The following is a 25,468-nucleotide window of genomic DNA, read 5'->3' on the forward strand; positions in this document are numbered from 1 at the left end:
AACCTACATGACCACAGGAAAACTATTTGTTCATTTCATAGTTTTTATGCTACAATATGCACTTTAGTTTTGAGAATTTTTAAGTTACACTTTAAGTATATTACATATTTCTTGTTTAATCACATTATCTGTTATATTTCTCATTGATTTTTTTCTTCTTCCACTATTATCCTTTTTTTTAATACCCATCTCGCATTTGAAGGTCGAGAGAACATCATTATTCTTACACATTAAAGAAGATATGTCATCGAGTCTTTCGTTATATGATTACCACTTTACCAGCTTATAAATAGATGAAATTCGATCTTAAGATTGAACAGTTATTCTGTCTTTATCATATGACCTATTTTTTTCTCGTGGCAATCAATTCTATTATTTTGGCTTTGCATAAAGAACCTGGAAGACTTCTGTCTTTATCATATGGCCTATTCTTCTTGTATCTACTTATGTTAGGAGAAACTATTTCAGACCTCATTGTAAAAGACTAAAATATGTTTCCCTATATGACATAAAGATTGAATTTGGCTTTCTGTTGAGAATTTTTAAATCATAGATTAGATAAAGAGAAATACTAATGGGTGCTTACATTTATAATATATAATTAATTTAAGCCAATACTGGTGCGTAGCTAGCAATAAGCTTGCGATCAAGCTCAAGCATATATTAATTGTTTGTTAAATTTTTAGGTTGTAATATCTTTATTTAAAAAGAAAAATTAGGAGAAAGAAAGACTCAAGCCTCTAATCATATATTAATTTTCATTTTAAAACAATCTTATCCAAAAACTATCGTACGAAAAAGGAAAAAAAAAGACACTGCGAGCCATTATAAACATGTCAAAGGTGAGATTTACCTACAGCCACTGTGTGGTCCATCAACGTTTATGTGGCCCTTGGAGCGATCGTTTTCGTTGCATTAAGCCTGCACACAACGCTACGCCACTTTTATTGTACCTCGTCATTTATATATAAATTTTCACTTAAGTGAAAGAATTACTGCCGAAGCAAAATCGAATCAAAGCATTAATTTTTAGTCATTGCAAGATTAATTCACAGCGATTTTAATTTTTCAAACCATCACTTATTCAAAATACGATGAGAAATAGCTTCAGTGACATAAAACAAATAAAAGTGCAAAATACTTATAGGTTCTATCCATTATAAAGTTCATTCTAAAAAAAGGATAAATATAACTTTATAAAAACTGAATATTATTATTAATGGAAATATAGATCACTGTTATATTCTTATTTTTATATTTTTTAAAGAAAAAAACAAAAATGAAATGAGATATAAATTACGTTACATTTCTATTCTTATGTTCCTTAAATATAGGAATTAAAATTGAAATGGATAGTTAATACTAAGATCTTAAAGTTTTAGGATTTATACGATACGATTAGTTGTGCTTTTAGAATTTGATCTTTATTACTCCATGTTTACGTATTGTTTATACTTTAAATTCAAACAGATATTAGTTTAAAGGCGTATTAAATATGAAGAAACTATTTCTCTCTATCTAATAATTGAAAAACTTATAATCATTGTTGCGTGATATTTTCCTTCTCCACTTTAAGCGTAATCATGAATTCTTCTTGGCTTCAACTATTTAAGTGACATATGTGGAAACTTCTCGTACAATTTATCATGAAGTAAAATTCAGGATGGGCCACTGAAGTTCTAATGCTTCAAGTCTTTAGAGTCAAGTAAAGATTGACAAAAATGAACGGCAATACATTTTATTTGTTTTTTTTTAATTAACACATTTTTGCTAATAATTATTAAAAATCTAATTTTGAACTTGCTTATTCTAAAATATATGCTCACACATGTGGGTCATGCTTTTCAATTGCCATGCGCTTTCCTTCTTTTTGACCGGTATGGGATTTGGCAACATAGCTTTAGCATCTATGCGGGAAATTTCCCTTATTGTCCTCTTGTCACTAACGTACTCTACCCACCAAATTGATTTCCGTTACTTTGAAACTTTAAAAACATCACCTGTGTGTATAGAGCAGTTTCATTCTCACATAAAAAGGTTGAAGGAACCTCAATTTCATCAAGTTCAGAAACAGAAGACATGGCACCAATCACTACGTACTTGTTGATGCTCATCTCCTCAGTGTTCTATGTTTTCGGGGATGCCCAGGTGATTTTTGAAGAGTTTACCGTTCAGGATCGTCTTCGCGTCCCATTGTCTTCATTTGTTTATGCTCTCGATAACCATGAATTTCCAATCATTATCTGAATCAGACTCTTCATAGCTGTACCTCTCTCTGTGAGTATTCCATAGATACCTTACTTAGTTTCGGATGGAGTTTGTACTGGGCGTGTTATTTTCTCCATGTTCACGTTTTATTGCTTACAGAAGGGTTTTATTTTATTAGGTAAATTATATTATCTATTTTCTTATTTAAATGAATTTGTATTTGATTTTTTTTTGCCTATATGTATTTTTATTTATTTATATAGCAGCATAATATCATTTATTCTTTCCATTATATTAGTTGTGTAATTTTGTTAAATTTGAAGCGTGATTGCAATTTATCTTTTTGTTGCAAAAAATAATATTTTATTTTATGTAAGGGCTGTGGAGAAAAGATGACGTAGAGATATTCGAAGAGGATCTAAATTTTACTCTAGTTAATCTAACTTGTAATTGAATGCAAAGGAAGAAAAGTAATATATTTATTTAAAATAGAAAATTTATCTTTTCTTCCCCTTCCCTCTAAACACCTTCTGAAGCAACTCTTTCAAGTTAAATAAGATTTGATTTATTGATGTATCTCACTAATTAACCACAAGGTTGCAGTGATGGTATCGTTTTCTTTTTTGATTTTTTTAGCCATCTCTTTCAATCAAGGTCAGCTATAATTAATGTTTTAAAGAGATGGGAGCGGATAAGGAATTACGAAAGAAGTATACATGTAAAAGCGATTAGATATCGGTAACTTGGATTAATATCTAACAAATGCAAGCAAAATTGGCTAACATCATAACATTGTGTGAAGGCCAATATTTTGTAGGTAAAACTAACCATCAGCCTAAACGTTTTCTGATGTTTATATATTTGGCTTTACATGCAGATAAGAGGACCAATTATATTGCCAAAAAAAAAAAAACAAATTGGTTAGGTCATCCAATTAAATTCCTATAATTAATGGGTTAATTATAAACTAAACTTTGCTTTAAAATTAATATCATTTCATTCAGTTTTAAGGTAACATAAGCATGAACTTCAATTTTTTGTCATTTCAAATATTTACTTTATACAACAAGATTTAAATATGATGACCAATTTTTAAACCGAATAAAGGCGATGTTTTATTTTAATTTTTTTCTAAAATAATGTCTGACATCACTCGATTCTTGAATTGGCACCAATCCTCACTACATAATATATTAAACTTCTTTTGTAACGAGAGAATAGAAAATAAAATTGGGAATATGGTATCCCGGTAAAATTATATTTCATTTTTAAAGTGTTTTGTATTTAAATTTCAAACTTAAACATATAAGTAAATTTTAATATTGAGTATTATGAACAAGAGTATTAATATAACAATAAGTATTATTGAATAAAATTTCAATGAATTTAACATAGTATTGTATGAATTTCTTAAAATCATTTTTTTACAAACTTATATTAATAAGTCAATCAAAAATTTTAAAAGAGAATATATGATTAAACAAATTTTAACATAAATCAGTACAAACACTTAAAATATTATAAAGCATAACAAAAAGACATATTGTTTACAAGTAGTGATGATAATACGGTTTAATTTTATTTGTTTTGTTTATAATAATATCTGAATAAACTTTTAAAATTCATATACATATAAATCATTGTATTTAAATTTATGTACAAAGTCGATGTACCTATCGGTTGTTGAATGTTTGGAAAGCAATGTATGTGAAGGAAAAAGATAGTCATTAATGCTGTGGATCCTTAAATTCGGGAATGGAATAAGAGAAGATCAGATTTGTTAAATTGAAATTGAACAAGGGCTACATTTATTATGAGTTACAACTTTCTTTTTTCTTCTTATCCTTGAATTTATTATGTATAATAACAATGTAATCCCTTGAAATCAGAACATACATGATGAAAAGGGGAAAAAAGGATTATAGAGGACGAATGAACCAGGGCTTGAGTTTATTCAATATACATTTCCCCGCATCCCTCGTATATTAATGTACTGTCAATGCTATATGTTAAATGATGATATTCTTACTAATTCAAAGTTCACTTTTTCTCTTCAAATTAAATTAAAAAAACAAACATGAACTAGTGTAATGGATTAAATAGAATTTCTTGTAAGTCTAATTTTTCAATAAAATCTTATTACTTTTAAGTTTTTATTCAACCTTAAAATTAGACTTTAATAAAACAGTAATACTTAACTCTATTAAATGCTCAACCGTATTACATGTCTTGGTGATTGGGTATTTTTATAAGTCGATAGTTAGCACCCCTATTTTTCAATTTAGATGTCTCTATAGGCTTGCAACCATGGATGAAAAACCTAGACCAAATCATAGATAAAGAATAATCTTTATGCAGAAATTGGTTTATAAAATGTGATGTAGTAGAATAATTTACAACGATAACTTGTGTTATTTTTTGGGGTCTATAAAGATAATCTGTGTTAAAGCATTCAGATTGGTCTTGGGCTGATGAGTATACTTTCTGGTTTTTTGGTCCAACGAATTTAACTTTAAGAAGAGCTTCGTTTGATACAAAATAAGCTCTTCAAAATATCGAGCCGCTTGGGCCAACACTACAACAAATCACAAGAAAACATATAAACGGGCTTGCTATTTAGAAAATGACAAGTTTCTACCTTATTTTGATTCTATTTCCTTTTATAAGTGAAACTCAACAAAGCAACTAAGAACAAGTACACACTGATTTTGTCTTAGCCTAAAGATGTGAATTTGTGAAGACGCAAAATTATTTAAGTGTAACTAATGATTTGGTTACTTTGATACGAGGAGATTATGACGGATAGGGTAGAACTGCAGAAGGAAAATCCAGGACGGAAGAAGCAAGGGGCGCACATATGGTAATTACAAAAATGGATACCTTTTTGGCTGTGCCACCTACTTCCTTCATCCTCATTAATTCAACTGGTAAGCCTCAACTTCCACCTCTCACTACACTTTAATGTGCCTCTGCCCGTCTTCTACCAGCTTGTTCGTTGTAGCTTCTCTTCTTCATTCAATGTCATCACTTTTTAATAAAGGTAAATTATGTTGTATTTCTAAAAAAATAATTAGATATAAAATATTTTAACTAACAATATTTAGATATATGTTTAAATAATAAATTTATTTACTAATAATTTATTATATTTAAATAAATTAAAGAGTATTTAAATTTAAATTTAAAAAATTAAGATTTAAAAATAAAATAATAATATTAAATTAATATATTATTTATAAAAAATATAAAATACTTAAATATGAATTATATTTTATTTAAAATTAAGAATTTATAAAAAATTAAAAAATTAAATATATAATAAATAAATATGTATATATATAATAAGACCATATAATAAATAATATAATTTTAAATAAATTATATATGATAATATTTTTTTTAATTTGTCACGTGTCTCTTTTTTATTAATATAAATTCTTTTAGTATAATATTTATAAAAAAAAACTTAAGATATTACAGTACACACATTTTATAAATATAGAAAAAAAAAGATAATATTTTAAATTTTATAATCATAAATAAATCATATATAATATTAATTAACTTTATATTCAATAAAAAAATTCTTAAATAATACAAGTACGAATTCTCTCCTGCCGGCAGGAGAAACTTTAACTGCACAATTACATATTTTTTTGTTCTTTTAATTATAAGCAAAATTACATTAATGATTTAAATTTATGCATAACATTGGCTGCATCAAAATCTTCATGAGGGTAAAATAGTTTTTTGTTTTTAAAAATAAAATATAATACAATAAATATTTATATTACTAATAATATAGTATATAGTCTAGATTTATTTTAAAATGTCATTTTCCTTCTAATTTGAATTAACACACACATATAGTAATAAAAAATAGAATAAATAGTGAAGGAGAGGATGGGTAAGAAGGCAGGAGAAGGGATTGCATTGGGGAGGGATAACAAACCAATCCAACTCTCAGTCTAACTCGGCTCTGCCATTCCTATTTCCAACTCTCAGTACTAAATTATAATCCCACAGAGAGCGTGCACACAAGTGCGCATTTTAGCCACAATGGTGCACCCAATAGCGGAGGCCAACGAGCACAGCCCGTTCGGCATGCAAACACCGGACGAGTTCTACGCTCGTCACTCAGTGAGCCACGGTTCCGAGTTCATCACAAATTCCAGGGGTCTCAAACTCTTCACTCAGTGGTGGACCCCACTCCCTCCCAACACTCTCATCGGAACCCTCGCCGTCGTCCACGGTTTTACCGGCGAGTCCAGCTGGCTCCTCCAACTCACCGCCGTTCACTTTGCCAAGGCCGGTTTCGCCACCTGTGCCATCGACCATCAAGGCCACGGCTTCTCCGACGGCCTCGTCGCTCACATCCCCGACATTAACCCCGTTGTCGACGACTGTATCACCTTCTTCGACAATTTCCGTTCTCGCTTCGATCCCTCGCTACCGTCGTTTCTCTACTCCGAATCTCTCGGCGGCGCTATCGCGCTTCTCATCACTCTCCGCCGTAACGGATCGCCGTGGAACGGACTCATCCTCAACGGCGCCATGTGCGGCATAAGCGCCAAGTTCAAGCCGCCGTGGCCGCTCGAGCACTTTCTCTCCGTCGTCGCGGCGATAATTCCTACGTGGCGCGTGGTCCCCACACGCGGCTCGATTCCTGAGGTGTCGTTCAAGGTGGAGTGGAAGAGGAAGCTGGCGCTGGCGAGTCCGCGGAGAACGGTGGCGCGCCCGCGCGCTGCCACGGCGCAGGAGCTGTTGAGGATTTGCCGAGAGCTGCAGGAGAGGTACGAGGAGGTGGAGGTGCCGCTCCTGGTGGCGCACGGCGGCGAGGACGTGGTCTGCGACCCCGCGTGCGTGGAAGAATTGTACGCACGCGCCGTCAGTAAGGACAAAATACTGAAGATATATCCGGGCATGTGGCACCAGATGATTGGAGAACCCGAAGAGAACGTGGAGTTGGTGTTTGGGGATATGTTGGAGTGGCTTCGCACTCGCGCTCAACGCGCCGCCGTACACGGTGACGCTTAAGGGCAAACTTTGTAGTTGTTCAACTATGAGATAATAATATTGGTTGGGTCTTTCTCAGATAAGATATTTGTCGTTACAAAACAGTTATGGGTTTCACGCATCGCCACCCTATCCGTGCAGTTAACGAAATTAAGTTTTCCTATTAATTACATTTTTTAATTAAAATACCAGAATAAAGTTTTTTGTAACTACAGTACAATTATGATTTTTTATGTTTTTTAAACAATTGAATAATTATGGTTTTCTTTTATGTTTGTAAAAGAAGATAAAGTACTGTGATTTTGTAAAAGAAAAATGTATGGAAGTATTTAGGATCGTTATATTGTCCCAACTTCCAACCCCCAATTTTATGGGATGTCCGTCCCAAAGTATGACCCACCCACCAAATTTTGACATAAAAATATGAAGTCCACCTTCATTACTTTTTGCAAGTTAACAGGATACTGCCTTTACTTATATTTCCATACTAAAATTTCTTTTATTAGAGTTATTTAATATTTTTTCAAATATATTTTTATTTATCTTATTATATAATTTTTTCAACCTTTTACACTATTTAAATATCATTATTTTTTTATTCATTAAAAAGTATTAATAAAAATATTAATATTATAAATTTTTATTTAGATAGATAAAAGGGAATATTTTTTCTTTCTTTAAACAAATAATTTTTTTTAAAAAAAAGTTACGACATACTATGTTCTTTTTTGACTTTTCTTAATAAAATCGAATATTTGGTTTTTAAACTATACACAACCCTCTAAATAATGTGAATTTTTGTTACTAGATAGTAGCTTTTACTCCAACTAGTTGTCTCGAATGAATTTTGATAAACAACAAAATGACACGTTGCTAATATTTTTTAAAAACAAAATTATGTCAATTTTTTTAATTCCTAAACTTCTTATTATTTATCTTTTAAGACAATTTATGATTATTAATTACACAAATTTATACAACAAAACAATTTTTGTTTAACAAACATACCATTATTAAAAAATTAAGAGTATACTTGTGAATCATTTAAGATTATATTAGAGTATTACCAGAAAAAATCCTTTAATTTATAAAATGAAATTTAAAAAAAAAATTAAATCGCCCAAAGAAACATATAATACATGGACATATATTTTTAAAATGCATCAAACATAAAACTTGAATTATATATCAAGCAAATCTCATTTTAACCCATTGACCAAATGTTATTATGGAGTTACAGAGAACGATTTCGAAATAAACTAACAAATGTCTTTAGGTTTATTCGAATTAAAAATCTACAAAAAATAAAAATATAAGAAAATATTTATTTCTGGGCCATACAAATTGAGCTAAGATCCACCAATTTAGTAGTAGGTAAAGATGTTAAACTTAAATCCAATCATAATCGTGATGTGATGAATGGGCACGGAGGACAAACTTTAATTCCTATTCCACACGTAGTTGGGTCTCACTGTACTACAAATGGTTGAGCCCATTCCTCTTTTTGGTCAATAGTTGAGCCCATTAAATCTCACCTTTTATGGGTCAGGTCCAGGAACAATATCTTTTTTTTGTTTGCTGTTCCTCTTTGACAAAAAAGGTTTACTGGTTCACAAGATTTCAATAATTGTATGTTGGATCCAAATCTTCTGTCACTGACTCAGAAAAAAGAGTTAAATAGAAAAGGTCGATTGTAGACCAACTAATATGATTTATATGCTTATCAAAGTCTTACCTGAAAATGTTTGAAGATGGCATAAATAAAAAATATTATAAATACAATAATTTATTTAGTATTTACTACAACAACAACACACACACTTTTGAGATTTGAGTAATTGTATATTAGACAAAAATTTATAAATTTATTTACCTGAAAATTACAAGAGAGATGATTTGTAATAAAAATACAATAAACTACTAATTTTTATGCATTTAATTTTTTACTTTATTTTTCCCCATCTTGCGGAAAATTGTTTAAAAGTTTTTTAGACATGCTTCTAACAAACTTTCATTATAAGATAAAGCATTACAGATGTTTTATCAACAATTATTGGGAAATAAAGGCATCTTTTTTAAGGTTGAATTATCATGATTTCGTTTTTTACCTATTGCGAGGAAATTACAAGTGAAGCAAAACAGCGCAGCCCCAAGAGCAAGAGCAATAGCAAAGCCTACAAGAGAAAACCTAATTATTGTAAATAATTTTCAATACTTCATTTTTAAAAATAAAGTTTCCATGCTAATATAATCAATGAAAGATTGCTAACCATCAAAGTGATGTTCAAAACCTAATTAATTGAATTAGGTTCCACACAGGGGTAAATCAGTGGGCCCACGCCCCACAACTTTGTTGACAAATTCTTTCTCCGTGCAACAAATTTCTTTGGAGGGTGGGTGGTAAATTCAAGTCGATATATGTTATTGGGACCGTGCTTTTACTACATATGCATATATTCAGATGACATGGGTCAACTTTTACCAGATATAGTGTCGGTACATATTTATTACATGTTTTAGGAAAATCCACATACGGTTTGTGAAAATACAAATTGTTCACGTATAACATCAATTTTAGGGGGGTCAATAGAGTAGTAACATCATGCATTAAATAATTTCCTGAGTACATGAACTCGTGGAGTAACCTACATGGATCCACAGTTCCTAGAAAGCCTATAAAGTATTGGGCCAAAGAAGTCCCTTTCGAAGGGGTATGTGAAGACAACCATTTGTCACAATTGTACTGTACCACCCATGCTCCTATATATATGGGTCAAATGTTGTGTTTTAACCAACAACGATTTGTAACCAGAAGTGCTTGATTTATGGTGAAGGAAAAAGTTCAGGTTACTAATGACTCCCCGTTGTGGACATCAGAATATCGCATGGTGCCCCGTTTAAGCTTTTATTGCTAAAGTTCCGTGTCTCCTCATTGGGTCCTTTTACCAGTGTTTCAACACTTTATTGGGCTCCTATTGCACCTTCATCTTTATCCATTTACTTGCTACCTTTTGAGAGAGTATTTGTTAAAAAGTATTGCTCTATTTAAATTAATTTATCGAGTTAATAAATGTATTTATATTGATAAATAGTTAAATTAATATCTTATATATTAAATTAAATTAACGAATATATATATACATATATTTATTCAAATATATTTGTAAGCTTGCAAGATTTTTCGTATGACTCGGAGCTTAATATTTTATTTGACTGAAGCAAGTATTGAGAAAAATATGACTTTAATTGTTTAATAAATAATAAATATTTTGTAAACTAACTCTTATCAGGCAGCTTATCTATTCTTGTGCTTAGGTAAAAAATAATTAACCACCTTCTTTAATAAACTTCAATATTTGACCAAACACTACAAAATTAAAGAAAGATAAGGGACCATATACCTTATAGGAACAGAACCAACTCATATAGAAATTAGAGTAACATAGGATTCATTAATATAACGATATAGAAAGAAGAGAGACATTCAAGATTAAGGGTATGTTTAAATGTATAATTATTTAAATGTTTATTCAATAATTTTTAAAATAATAACTTACATCACATAAATTTAATAACAGAATTTATTAAATTTTTGATAAATTGGATCCTATTAAAATAAATTATAAACTATTTTAATGAGTTCTTTCAAACTCTGTTTTCAACAATGTTTGCTATTTGCAATAGAACCAATTTGAAGGACTAAATATGGAGAATGGGTGTTAATTTAAAGTGTTATGAAAGGCTAACCTTGGATGTATACGTATATTCAATAATAACAAACAAAAGAAAGTAAAATATGTCACTGTCTATGTGAGGATGTCCTTAGGTCATTTATAGAGGCAAATTAATAGACTCGTAACAAATGGACATGGTTGGGATGGTGAATAGGACTAGGAGAATGGTTAAGAGTTTGGGAGATTAATGTGAAAATGACCTACGATTTATGGCGATGAAGACGCCATTGGAAGCATGTGAAATAGACAAACATTTGGCAAACAGAGATGAGACTTATTACCAATAGGGAGAACCAACAAATCTATGAATTATTTTCCTGAAACTGATACAGCATATGCATAGGTCCTGTAAGAAAGCAAATTTTTCCATGTATATATAAACACTAAACTGATACTTATGTTTTTTCATGAAGATGTTTTAGTGAGATATCATTGTTACTTGATTTCAATTATTATAGGCTAGCTTAACATGTTCAATATTTTTTAAATAACACAAAGTCTCCATAAACAATTTCAATCTAACTCTATTGTTCTCAAAATTTTATTTAAAAGTAATGTTATATATAGTTATATAAAACTTACTTTTAAATATGTTAATGAGTACTAACAGAGAGATAAATGGTTCAATATTGTTTAAGTAAGATTTTATATTTAAATTTTTATGTATTAAAAAAATTCTGATAATAAATTCATTCATCATATTCAAATGCGTGACTCAAGTCGAATTCATATTAAACAGAATAAAAAAATAAATTGATGAATTTAAATTTAAATACAAATTAAAGAACTTATATTTTTAAAAACATTAAGGAATATATAATTTTGAAATATTAAAATAAATCTTAATACACATGATTATTTTATTATTAAAAATATTAAAAATATTTTTTTAAATTGAGTTTAAGCAACTAATAATAATTAAATTTTATTAAAATAAAAATTATTTATTATACTTATATAACATATGGTCTTAATAGAATTCGAACTTATGACTATAACTTACAAAATAGCACATTTTAATATATATTATATTATTTCATTTGAATATAATAAATAATTAATTTAATATGACAAAACATTAATATATATATATATATATATATTACAATAAAATTTTATGATAAATATATTTATAAAAAAAATATAAATTTAATTATCAATACATGATAAAATTATTTAATATAAATTAAGAATATATATATTTAATTATTACCGTTCCACGATTTAATGACACTTTCAACTAATAAATTATAAATCGATACTTTCGTCGGTTGAATTACAGTTCCAATTTTAAAAACATAATAAAATTGAACTAATGCTATCCACAGCTACTCCTTCTTAATCAGCATACATGACATTGGATTCTTATTGCTTGTTCAGGTACATTAGAGGTTGTTTCGCTTTTTTGTTGTTTCTAGTGCGACGATTGCATTGAGAACCAAACGAATGAATTCCTATAAAACACCTCCAATAAACAAGTATGCATTTGTAAAAATCTTGGGATAATGCTTCCAAACCTCCACATGATTCTATCTGTGAATGCATGCTTACAGCAAAATTTTGGGGCAATTCACATGGCAAATTGATTATATTGTGAAAAGAGAGGGTTCCCTGAAATCCAAAAACAGAAACAAAGTGAAATAAAATAAATGGTGATCTTTAACATGAAGAGAAAATCAAGTCAGTCATTGATTGCTTAAGAGATGCCCTGCCATGGCTGACACGCATGAACAAAATTGCTAGATGACAAGAACAGGCACAAATAAAAAGGGCTCACGCTATTAGCAGAATATTATGATTTATGAGAATATCGATATAAATGTCCAAATGAGAGTGTAAAAAGTAAAAGGAGTGGTTTATTATCAAACTACCTATGAGAAGAAAGAACAAAGTTGAGAGTGTGAGTGGTCATTCAAATGTCTTTCAATCTATTCAGACTCAACTTGGTCGTCGAAATTGACTTATGAACTCCACTAAGCCCATCAAGCATGTTATGATTCCTTGTTTAAGCATGTCACTTTGATTTATCGAACTCTTTCTCCCTAGTAATTTAATCTTTGTGGTTAATGACCAAACTTCTGATTAGTGGAGCGTGTTTGCCACTGTTGACTTTCGGACCAATGCTTATATTAATGGAATAGGAATGGATTTGCAATCATAATTCGTTCAATATCTATTAATGTGTTTGTTCACATCTTAAGCGAAAAGAGCGAAATTAAAAAAAAAAGTAAAAATAAAAGGATAATATATATAAAGCGATGTGATGAAAAAAGTGTAAGAAAAGAACCATTACGGTATTGGAAAAGAGAGAGTAACGGATAAGAAACCACCTACAAGGAATTATGGATGACGTGATAGTGTTATTAAAATGAGTATGACCCGTTAGTATACATTAATAGGGTCACTTTTTTTTTTATATTATTTTATCTTATTTTCTTAAGACTTAATATTAGTTTAATTAACTTCATTTATACATAAAATACATTACTCTAAATTAAAATTAAAATTTATTTCATTGTATATATTTTAAAATAAATAATATCAATATAAATTTTACATCATTATATATAAACATTATTTATTACATATTACAGCTTTAGCATTAATTTATAGTTATTTCAAGTGAGTAATTTATTTTTTGAAAGAGTTTATAATATTATCAGTCAAAATTTGTGTTTTGGATAAAGAATCTTGAAAACAATTCTAGAAATTTTAGGGAAGATTTTTAATAGACTAAAATTAAAAAAAATTATAAATCTCAATAAGAGTAAGAATTCAGAATTTTTTTATTTACTTTGTATTTTATTCATATTTTTATTTAATTATAATTAATTTAATAATTTAAATTTTATATTTTTAATTAATTTTGTCAAATATAATAATAATTTTATTTTTTAAAAATAATTTACTTTATTCATACAAACATATTTGAAATGAAAAAAAGTTAACTATTTTATTTAAATAAAATATTCTAAAATAATAAATTAAATTTTTAAAATTTTTTAATTATCTCGTTCAAATTAAGATGCCAGATTAAATTGAGGTATTCTGAAGTATAACTTCGAATCCATCGTTGAAATATATTATGGCTATTCTTGAAATTTGAACATATCAAAATTAATCTTTACTCAGAATAAGTTACTGAGATGAGACGAATCACAAACACTCATAATGCGTGCCTCCACATATTTCAGCTGATGATTTTAGTTTCAAAGGCTTCGTATAAAATAAGGATGATAGGAAAAATAGAAATAAAAAAAATAAGAGAATAAAAATGTATTATTTAGATGAATTAAAAATATTTTTTATAGTCTTTTTATATAAAAAATAAAAAAATGTAAAATAATAATTTTTTTATATATATTTTTAGACTAAATTTTTATTTTAGTATCTGAAATAGTAAGTATTAAATATTTTAATTTTTAAAATTTTAAAAATGTTATATTAATCCTCAATTTTTTTTTATAGAGCATTTAAACCTTTAGATTTATAATATAATATATATTTTCATTTTATTTTAGTTTTTAAAGTTATTACCCGTCAGAATGTTTATTTTTTTAAATTATACTGACAGAAATTGTGATCCTTGTTCTTAAAACTCTTTATTTATCATATTTTTCTTTTTTATTTTTCATCACCGAAAATTATCATTGACTTTTGTTTAGTGTATGAAGTAAAATTTTTAAAAATATTAACTATTTAGTATCTGCTTATTTTGGCGTTGAAAACTTTGCTTTTTCAACGCATAATAATTTGGTTTTGGCTAAAACTACATAAAAAGTTTGCTTTTCTGCTGTCAATAATAATAATAAAAATCATATTTAAGCCTGGACACTGTGAAAATGACTTTATATCATTTTAACCAATCTCAACTAAATAAATAAACTAATTATTAAACCGATTCCATCATTAGTAAAGACCACGACAGATTATGCACAACCTAAAAGTTAGGTAAAAATTGAAGATACTGTCTTTATCTTATTGCTCGTGCTTGAATAATAATTCCAAGGCAACTTATGCAACTAGCAGTTTCCAAACAACAAAGGTTTAGGCAAAAATTAGGTAAATGTTTGTACCAAGGTTGATATCATGCTCCGGAATCTAACCAGTAGTGACCACCAACATTAAAATACTCCCGAATTTGTAAAACAATCATCCATTTTTTTAAGACGAGGGTAATCCAATGTCTCAAAAATCCACATCAAGAAAATGCAATCACTTTTCAACACATACATTCTTCAATAACTTTAATCGAGCAAGGAGCACAGCCTTCTATTTTTCAATACAATATTTGCACGAAGGTTTGGACATAAAAACTCTATCGTTGAAGCCCTTCGTCACTAACCCACTACTGACATTTAGATCAATTAATGATATAACTTCCATACCATGCATTTGACCCAATTTTCATCAGAGATAACGGTTTTAGAAAGTACAATCCTTCGTGCATCGACATGCTGCATTAATTTCATTAGAACTTAATCGAATTTGCTCTATCTGGTCTCTCCACAATTATGAAGGGTATCTTTAGATCCCGCTTAGTTTTTGTTATGCATTAATTTGTCTTACTGTGTACATGTTTTATTATGAAATTTGCGCCTAAAATTGATTTAAATACACATTGTAGTCTAATCTAACTTTTTAATATCAATTTCACTTAAACTAAAATAAACTAATTAATCTTTCGCGAAAAATGGGCAGCCCTATTTTATCTAAGGTGAGAGTAACATAGGACAGGTTGCTCAATTTCTTATCCATAATGGATCAACGACAACGACAGCTTAATTGATACTTACTTGAGTTGGTCATCGTACCCATTTGAGGCACGTATTGCACGGCAAAATTTATAATATTCTTTTCACGTATAATAAAATTACTTGTAGTGATCCACACGTAAGTAAAAAAAAAAAATGATATGACGGGTGATAAGAAGGAGTCAATTAAAAAGTCTTTAATTAATTATAACGAGAAGAATATAACATAACATCAATCTTTAAAATTAAATCTAATAAATAATTTCTATTTCAAAATATTGATTATATTGAACATAGACGAGTGTAATAAAATTTCAAAGCAATCTTAATGACTCGAGTAAGTTATAAAAACAAGTTATAACAAGGAAAGTAAAATGGAGTCACAAGCTAAAAAAGCTAAGCATCACGACTTATTATTATCATTATAACTTTATTGCAATCATTCCTGCACGTCAACTCAATTAGTTATTCTATGAACTCCTATGCAAGACGGAAGCAGAGTAAATTCTTCAAGAGCAGAAAAAGAATAATTACGTGAGTTGAAATGAGACGCCAAACGCCCGCAAGAATGGTTCTATCTACAAGCAACAAACAATACAAAAAAGCATTTCCTACTTTCAAATAAACTAAAGAAAGTATCCACACCCCAACACATTGATAAAACTAACACAATTTAATAGATGTAAGTAAACTAATTTCATAAATCATGGCAAGTAATTACTTAAAGTGATGCAAAACGTAAAATGTTTGATTAGATATACTCTTTTTTTAACTCACTTATGATTATGAATTAAGGTTTATTAAAAACGGTAAAAGTATGATACGAAAATATTAAAGTTAAGAATTAATATTGTGTTTTATAATCTTTAATAAATTTTATCAATGATTAATTGTATGATGAGAAGAGTGTGTTAAATGATATAGTGTTAATATTTTTTGTGTTTGATTTTTAATAAATTTTATCAATAAATTTTTGAAGCTGCTTAGAAACTCACAGCATATATTTTTTATATTAAAATACATGCTTTGTCTCTCTGAACATGTTCATATGTCTCCATTAGAATTAGTTGGGATTTGTACAAATTCAAATTTGGATTGTTCATGGACATGCTTTCTTACAACAGTGTGGTTCCTTTCAATCGATGCAAGCAACATAAAATAAGGTAAGTTCTTACAAAAACATCCTACAAGTTTGCAAGAGTTTCGGTAAAGTAATAGCAGGGGTGAAAATATATATGCATATCTAGCTTGGATAAGATTATCCTGTTTACAAAGAAGTGGCCAAGTCAATTTCTTTTCTGGTCAAAAGCTATGTCAGATTCTAAAATTACCTTCAATTGTCCTCCAGATATAAAGTAGCGTTGGCAAAAGGGCTCATTAGCCAAAAACAAAACTTAAGACCAACGCTCTGTACAGTAAATTACTTGGGACATGTTTAGGTTAACTTTTGGAAAATTATTTGTACGAATTAGTTAATTATAAACAATTTCATTTATTTATTATTTTTATTTTTATAAGTATTTTTACAAAAATTTACCTAAATTAAACTTTACTTACGTTACCGTGAAAAGTTTCATTCATTTCTTTTACAAATAATTCAAAAAATTAATTACTTATCTTTTATTATATTTTATTAATATATTGATACTATTAAATATTATATTTTTTCATAAAATTTTATCATACTTAATTTCTTACCGTGTGTAATTTTGTATAAATTAAAAAAAAAATCTGTCATGAAATAAGTATCGAATTCAGATTGGATGGGTTAATCTTACTTTAACAGTAAATAAATCTTGTATCAAACAGGCCAATCTAAATTTGTGGATTAGAATTAAAGTATTGAACTAGTTTAAAATAGGAAAATTTTTAATATAATTTTCAGTATGGGTGACATGAGATCAAAATACTTCGACGTAAGACTGTACTTCAATTAATTTTGAAAAAGCATGAAAAAAAGGCAAACAATGTAAATACAAAAGTATTAGAGTTTATATATATATATATATATATATATATATATTTAAATTTAGTATTTTCAAAAAATTATGAAAACATGAAATTTAAAAATTGTTAATAATAATTTTTAGAGTAGGTATCAAATAGAACAACAAAAAAATTATAAAATTCATCAATAATTATTTTGTTTAAAATATTAAAGAATTCACAAACAATTTTTTGTAGATTTTTAAAAAAATTTATATAATTTAATTTTTAATTTTTAAAAATCGCTAGGCTTTTGTTTTAAATTTGAAGAAAATGTTATTGATTTATTTGTTCCAAGTGCAGTTTTCGCACCTGATGACCAGAAGTTGTCCCCTGTCGTCTGTCTCTTGCTCATTGTCTTTCTTCAAAACAAAATACGGTGGTCCCCACCGCCCTTGGCTAAGGCAGTGCCCCTCCAAGCCTAGCGCCAACCCCCTTATCTGTTTCCAAGGACAAATTAGTCAATTCTCCACAAACCCTGCAACAAATAGAAAAACACCCATTTAGTAACAGCAATACTGATACAATAGTGCAGTGCAGCATCAGCAGTAGTAGTGCTTCTCCTCTTCCCTTCTCCTCTCGCCGACTAATCTCAATCCTTGGCCCCACACGCAATCACCACCACAATCCTTGTGTGTGCTTCCAACACACTTTTTTTATATTTCAAATTAAAAATTACAATTAAATACTTATAGTGTTATGATAAGGGTGTATATAAATTTTTAATAGTTTTTAATTCCTTAAAAGTAGTAATTATTATTTGTCTTGAAACAATTACATTTTTAATTACTAATTTAATGTAAAAATAATTAATTAATAGCAAACTGCTTACGCAGTCTAGAATAAATAGTCAAGATAATGTAAATTAAACTTTTTAATTAAAAGAATACACGTAGACGTAACGGATGCAAAATAGACGTTAGAAACTGGGAAATTACAACGTTGATCACGGAGGAACAGAGTTGGTGCAATCTGAGCCATAGATCAATGACCACCAAGATTGACGGTGTACAAGTGTCGGTGACTCATTGGTGATGCTCAATTGCTATAAAAAACACAATTCCTATTGTGGGACCCCCAACTTGTCTCTCTCTCTCTCTCTGATCTCTTATTGTATTTATAATTTTGTTTCCATGATGGGCAATGAGCAGAAAGCGTAAACTGTAGAAGGGGGCTAATGAACAGTGAATAATAGTGGCGGTAAAAAATAAAATAAAGAGTATATATATGGGTGTGCGTATTAAGATATAGATATAGATATGGTGGTGCAGTAGCTGTGGTGATTTGGCATTTTGTGGTTTTTGTTCGGTGCTTGTTGGTTGGTTGGTTTGTTGGTTGCGTTTGATGTTTACAAAGAGGAGCTAGCTTAGCTACTTTGGGCAAAAGAAACGCAGAGAGAGGTGGTAGAGGTGAACTCAGATTTTGGAGAGAGAAAGAAGAAAAAAGGGGTTTTATTTTTGACTCGGTTCTTCTCTGCTCCTTTTGTAGCATGGAATGATTGCTCTTACAGTTGATATTTGAGGCTGAAAGCGAGTGCTTCTTCTTTTCTCTTTTTTTGGCTCCTTAGACAAATAGTAAAAGCAACCAGAGAAGATTAATTCACGATATGAGAGTTCTGTTTTGGAGATGTTTTTTTGGTTGGTTCAGCATTCTTCTCGAATGAGGTATGCATTTTGGAAACTTCTAATTCCCACACACGCTGCATTTCAATCTTCAAACTTCAAATTAAAATAAGAAAAACACATTTTCCTTATTTATTTATTTTCCATTTCTCTTTTTTTTTTGTAGGTGTCAGTTTCGAGGTGAATTTTTTTCAACACCCAGATTAAATTGCATGCAACAGAAGCACAAGATGTTAACTTTATCATCATCTAGCCTTGCTACGCTCTGAAGGCATGTCAGAAAATATCCTTGTTTTGGTTTAAAAGAGGAGGAAAAGAAAAGAGCGTCGTTTCAAAATTTTCTAGGAAAATTCGGAAGAAGAAGTAAAAGGAGAATGGATTGTACTGAACAGTTGGAAATGCAAGAACCGAGTATCGAAACCGATAAGCTGAGCTACGAAATCTTCTCCATTCTCGAAAGCAAGTTCCTCTTCGGCTACGACGACCCTAAGCTCTGGTTCCCCAAGCACATACCACCCAAACCCGAGCTTCAGCAACCGGCCAACGACGCCGCCTTAGACGGCGTCTCCGCCGTCAAGAACCAGCGCGGCAAGATATGCATACTCGCCATCGACGGCGGCGGCATGCGCGGGATTCTCGCCGGAAAAGCCCTCGCCTACCTCGAAACCGCGCTTAAGAAGAAATCCGGCGACCAGAACGCCACCATCGCCGATTACTTCGACGTCGCCGCTGGCGCCGGCGTCGGAGGCATCTTTTCCGCTATGCTCTTCGCCACCAAGGACCAGAGCCGGCCGATTTTCGCCGCGGATGACACGTGGCGGCTCTTGGCAGAGCAAGGGAAGAAATTCTATCTTTCGGGTTCTGGCGCTGGCGATTCCGGCGGGCGCGGATTCCTGAGAAGATTTTTCGGCGGCGGAGGGTCCGGTTCGGTTGTGTCTTCGACGACGGGTTTGGAGAAAACCGTGAAGGAAGCGTTTACGACGGCGAACGGTCGAAATTTAACGTTGAAGGACACGCTTAAACCGGTTCTGATTCCGTGTTATGACTTATCGAGTACGGCGCCGTTTTTGTTCTCACGTGCGGACGCGTTGGAAACGGATAGCTTCGATTTTCGGTTGTGGGAGGTGTGTCGGGCGACTTCGGCCGAACCGGGTTTATTTGAACCGGTTCAAATGCGGTCCGTGGACGGCCAGACCCGGTGCGTGGCGGTGGATGGAGGCTTGGCCATGAGCAACCCAACCGGGGCAGCCATCACGCACGTGCTACACAACAAACAAGAGTTCCCGTTCGTGCGGGGCGTGGAGGACCTTCTCGTTCTGTCCCTTGGAACCGGTCAACTTTTGGAGGCCAGCTATGACTTTGACCATGTTAAACGCTGGAAGGCCAAGGATTGGGCCCGGCCCATGGCCCGCATTTCTGGTGACGGCTCCGCCGACCTCGTGGACCAGGCCGTCGCCATGGCTTTCGGCCACTGCCGGAGCACTAATTATGTCCGCATTCAGGTATGCTCTTTTTTTTAATTAATTTTCACATTCGTGTCATATTTTTATGTAATTATTATATTATAATAATAAAATTTAGATTAGTAAGGGTGGCAGGGGAATGTGAAAGGTTAATTTTTTTTGGATGGGTGTTTGTAAAATTGTCAATTGTCAATGTCAATTAAGGGGTGTATAAATGGAAAAAAGGAAAGTGCTGTGAATGGGTCTGGATGATTTTTTTCTTTTATGGTAACTGTTTGAGTTTGTGAATGCGGGGGTGAGAAACAGCTGATGTTGATTTGATAAACGTTAACGGGTATTTAATGAGTCAATTTCACACCAGCGGGAGGGTAGGGGTGTGGGGTTTTGCCATGGAGGATCTCTTGTGCGTTGTCTGTATTTAACAAGTTGATGAGCATGGGGTAGTCTAGGTGGATTTGGACTTGTTATGGGGAGTAGGCGATATCTGTTGATGGATGTTAATTAATGTTTTGTGCATTTTGTCCATTCAGAATGTGTATCATATTCAGGAAACCTTCCTATCCTTGATAAACTTGCTTTTGGTTCTCTGCCGCTGAAAATGGAATGGAATGGATGCAATTCTTGTTTTCCCAATGCAGGGACAAAGGGTAGTATTTGGCATTGCATAGCATTGAATTTCATTTTGTCAGTTGTATTAAATGGATGCCCAATTGAGGCTCTTTCTTGACTGTAGAGCCCTGTGTGCTAATGCACCTCTTTAGGTATAACTAATAAAGCCCATTCCAAATGGGTTGGGATTGTGATCTCCAAAAGTTATTGCTTTAATTGTGATTAATGTGTGAAGCTCATTCTTTCAATTTTAACCCTTCCTCAGATTAACATAATCTTACTGACACTTTCAACAGTATTTACTAGGATATTTGAGTTTCACATTATGGATGTTCTGAGCTCTTATTACATGACAGGCAAATGGGTCGAGTATGGGGCGATGTGGACCCAATGTGGATACAGATTCAAGTCCCAATAATGTAAAGATGCTGATTGGAATAGCAGAGGAGATGTTGAAGCAGGAGAATGTAGAGTCAGTGCTGTTTGGAGGAAAGAGGATTGGGGAGCAGAGTAACTTTGAGAAACTGGACTGGTTTGCAGGAGAACTTGTTCAGGAGCATCAGAGGAGGAGCTGCAGAATAGCTCCCACTGTTGCTTTCAAGCAAGCTACCCCAAAATCGACCTAGGTCATTTGCCAACAGTTCAAAGAATCAACCTAAAGATATAAAGGTAAGCACTCTTTTTTCATTAAAAAATTTTGTTGCCTCAATAATTTATAGGTGGCATCCTTTCAAAGAAAGCGTTTTAGTGGACCCGCTGAATAAATTACCAAAGGGAAGGCATCTTAATTAAAAAAGTGATGGATAATAAAATGATGGAAATACTATTCAGATGTTTTGTTTTTGTTTTTTTTATAATAAATCAAGAATGCCCAACACCGCTCAACTAATCCCATTTTCTAACATTTAATCAAATCACAAGCTTTTATGTCAATGTGCGACAATATAACATTGTTACATTTTTTTTTCTGTTTAGCCATGTCGTCCGTTTCTTGAAAGTGTGTTTACCCAATGAACTCCCGAATGTTTATATATATATATATATTCTAGGGAACCTTAGGTGATGGGGTAAAATGGGGAACAAAGTCTTTGGTAAATTTAATGGGAGGGGTATCAACGCCCCAACTTTGGATGTCTTGTAGTGAAATTTCATATGGGGTGCATCGTAACTACCACCATTGAATTTCATTGACTACTAAATATATAAAGAATTGTTATCAAGAACAGGTGCTGAATTTGTCAGCTTCTGTGTATGCATGGCCGTGAACTTGAGTAAGTTGTCTCCTTATTTGTTCAATGTAAATTATCAAATATTACAAGAAGCAGTTGGTGGTATAAAATGGAAAATGAAAGAACATAGGTGATGTCGGGCCACCGACAATAATTGTTAGTATTGGGAAAGGGCATTATGGTAAATTTATTTGGAAATGGGAAAAGTAGGGTGGGAATTTGGAAGATGTTATTAAGAGGGTATTTTGATCATAGAGAATGAGATCATGGCGGGGCACCCTTAAAAGTCTTTCCGTAGTCCTCAAAAGGTGCTTCTCATGTCATAGTGCCATGGCCGGTTGGTTTCATTAAAGAAATTGGGGTGGTTGACTATTAACTTTGCTCCTCAGGGTTAAACAAATTAAATTAAGCCACCTGCATGTGCCAGGGGCATTCATGTAATTTCATTGAAATTCTGATATTCACTAGTTTTAGGTCATACCTCTGTTCTTTTAGTGTCAGTGTCTTTGGTTGGGCATCCCTCATCTCTTTCGCAACCAAATATGGCAAGTCTTTAGGTCCTTGCATAAATGATTAGAGCCTAGTGCATCTTGTAAATTTGTTGATTACCATTCAAACCTCTTACATTTTATGCGTAATTTTATGGGAAATTAACTTTATTACATAAAGAAAAAAGAAATTGGTTTACCGGATTCGGAAGTCTTGACCATTAAGGGAACAACGAAATGGGGGACAACATCACAAGGCATGAGCTCTTGAGCAGATTTTCTTTTTTTTAAAAAAACAGAAAATAACTGAACAATTACTGCTCACATGTCCCCCTAAAAAAGAGAGAATGTTCACCACGAGCGCACAGAATCCCAAACATTTTCGCTTGTTTTATTTTTCAAGCTTTCCAATGATTATGCTTGCCAACCGCAATGCGGTTCTACGAAATAAATCTTGAGCATGTGATTCTTTCCATTTTGACCTTATTCTTCCAAGTATAAAGAATTTTGTGAATGGAAAAAATTCTCGTTTATCTCGTGCACTTGTTTGTATGTAAAAGATTTTGATGCCAAGTGATGATTCTTCTTTGTTTTGAATTTATTCTTTATGAAAAAAGAATTTCATATTGTAATTGTTATATGTCATGCAATTGCATGTAAAAGAATTTGATGTGAAGTTGTATTTGTTGCAGGCGAAAAAGGATATATAGGAGGCAAAAAAAAAAAGAAGAAGAGAGAAGCTAGAAGCTGGATTAAGGAAAAGAAAAGAAAGAAAAAAGGGGATAGTAGTAGTAGTAGTATAGCAGCTTTACTTTTGAAGATAGACAAAGAAGGATAGGGAGTGGAGTGAAAAGGACAAGTGGTGTAAAAAGGGTGGAAAATCTTTGTGGGATACTTTGCTCTCTATAGGACAGACATTGTGGTGTCCACTCTACCTTTCTATTAGGGTAAGAAACCAAGAAAGAAAAGCCAAGAGTCTGAGTTGAACCTTTTTAGGGTCAAACATGAATCAAGTGTGAATTTTTTATTTTAAAAATCAGAATTCAGGGTGGTAAATTGGATCACATTCTTCCATTCTACTTCTTTTTTTAAAGAATATTTTGTAAATCTCTTTTTTATATTACAAAGTTTCATCCCTGCTTCAAAGACACTTTGTAGGTGGTGGGGGCTACCTTTTTATTATAATTCTAAATATGTGCCCATACTTATCCCTGACTTCAGATTCATACCTATTGTTCTTTTCTTTTTCTTCATTTCTTAGCACGCTCAAGAAATTTATGTATAGCTTGGTACTGGATTTAAGGAATTAAGGGGGTGTTTGGTATTCAGATTTTTTAAAAAAAATTAATGTTGAAAATACATTTAGTATGTTTAAAATATTATTTTTAAAAATTAAGGAGATTTATTACACACGAAGTATGTGTGAGTAAAAAATAAAATTCATCAATTTTATATATAATTGAAAAACAATAATTGTATTACGTGACACTGTTATTTAAGTTGACTAAGCTGTAAAATTTTAAATATAATTTTCAATGATCTTCAGTTATAATAGAAAAATAATAATAGAAATTAGATAATATAAAATAAAAGTTTAGAACCCGAAATATTGAGAGAGAATAATTTTTTACATTGTAATTTCTTTTATCTTTATGATAAATTTAAATTTTTGTTCTTGCAAGAATGCTTTGCTGGAAAACTTAATAAAAAATATTTTTGAGAATGTTAGATTATAAAATAGGTTTAAAAATATTCACATTACAAATGTGAAAATATTACATTTACCATTTAAGATTTATGGGAAACTTAAAATAATCCTCCTGCAAACATATCCTAAAAGTAAACTTTTTTAATTAATATCATTAATACATGAAATGTTATGAATGATTTTTTTTTTTAATGTTGTGTCTCTATTTTATCCTTTAGGATTTTACTAATAACAAAGTATACTGATTAAAGAATCAACAAAAAGCATTTTTTTATTAAAAAGGATGATAAAAATTAAATATAGATAATAATTTTCATTAAAAAACAAGAAATAATTTATTAATCTTATATTTGCCTTTTGAAGTCAACATAGGGTATTGTTGTCGACGCTAGTGTCTGTATCAAGTGTGGTAGTTATTGAACAAGTAGCCGTTGTTCTCGGGGCTCTTTGCATTGTGCCACCTAACGAAGCGATTTGACTATTGCCAAGCAAGCGTTTTAGCACTTTGATTCATTAAATAGAAAGTGAGATTCACTTTGTTTGATAGATTTCATGTGATTTTCAACCAAATGTAAAGAGTGCATTGCATTGCACCACACATTCCTCACTCGAACATGAAAATCGTTATTGGTGATGGTTAGAAAAATATTA

The 25,468-nt window shown here is 31.2% G+C and overlaps 2 protein-coding genes across 3 annotated transcripts; both read left to right on the forward strand.

Moving 5' to 3' along the window:
- Positions 1 to 6,086: 6,086 nt before the first annotated feature.
- Positions 6,087 to 8,090, forward strand: LOC113872852 (caffeoylshikimate esterase-like). The gene has a single exon (XM_027510704.1). It carries the CDS (start codon positions 6,268 to 6,270, stop codon positions 7,243 to 7,245), a length of 978 nt encoding a protein of 325 aa, XP_027366505.1. The 5' UTR covers positions 6,087 to 6,267; the 3' UTR covers positions 7,246 to 8,090.
- Positions 8,091 to 18,831: 10,741 nt separating this feature from the next.
- On the forward strand, positions 18,832 to 24,326 carry LOC113871276 (patatin-like protein 6). 2 transcript variants are annotated; one of them, XM_027508268.1, is made up of 4 exons: positions 18,832 to 19,362; positions 19,487 to 20,822; positions 21,749 to 22,061; positions 23,802 to 24,326. In XM_027508268.1, exons 2-3 carry the CDS (start codon positions 19,695 to 19,697, stop codon positions 22,016 to 22,018), a joined length of 1,398 nt encoding a protein of 465 aa, XP_027364069.1. In that variant the 5' UTR covers positions 18,832 to 19,362; positions 19,487 to 19,694; the 3' UTR covers positions 22,019 to 22,061; positions 23,802 to 24,326. The 2 variants fall into 2 exon arrangements, with proteins under 2 accessions (XP_027364069.1, XP_027364070.1); XM_027508269.1 differs by lacking the exon at positions 23,802 to 24,326 and adding an exon at positions 22,442 to 23,007 and having other exon boundaries at positions 18,865 to 19,362.
- The last annotated feature ends 1,142 nt before the right edge of the window (positions 24,327 to 25,468 follow it).

This window comes from Abrus precatorius, unplaced genomic scaffold (assembly GCF_003935025.1).
Source record: "Abrus precatorius isolate BTA unplaced genomic scaffold, Abrus_2018 Scaffold7, whole genome shotgun sequence".
Taxonomy (NCBI): domain Eukaryota; kingdom Viridiplantae; phylum Streptophyta; class Magnoliopsida; order Fabales; family Fabaceae; genus Abrus; species Abrus precatorius.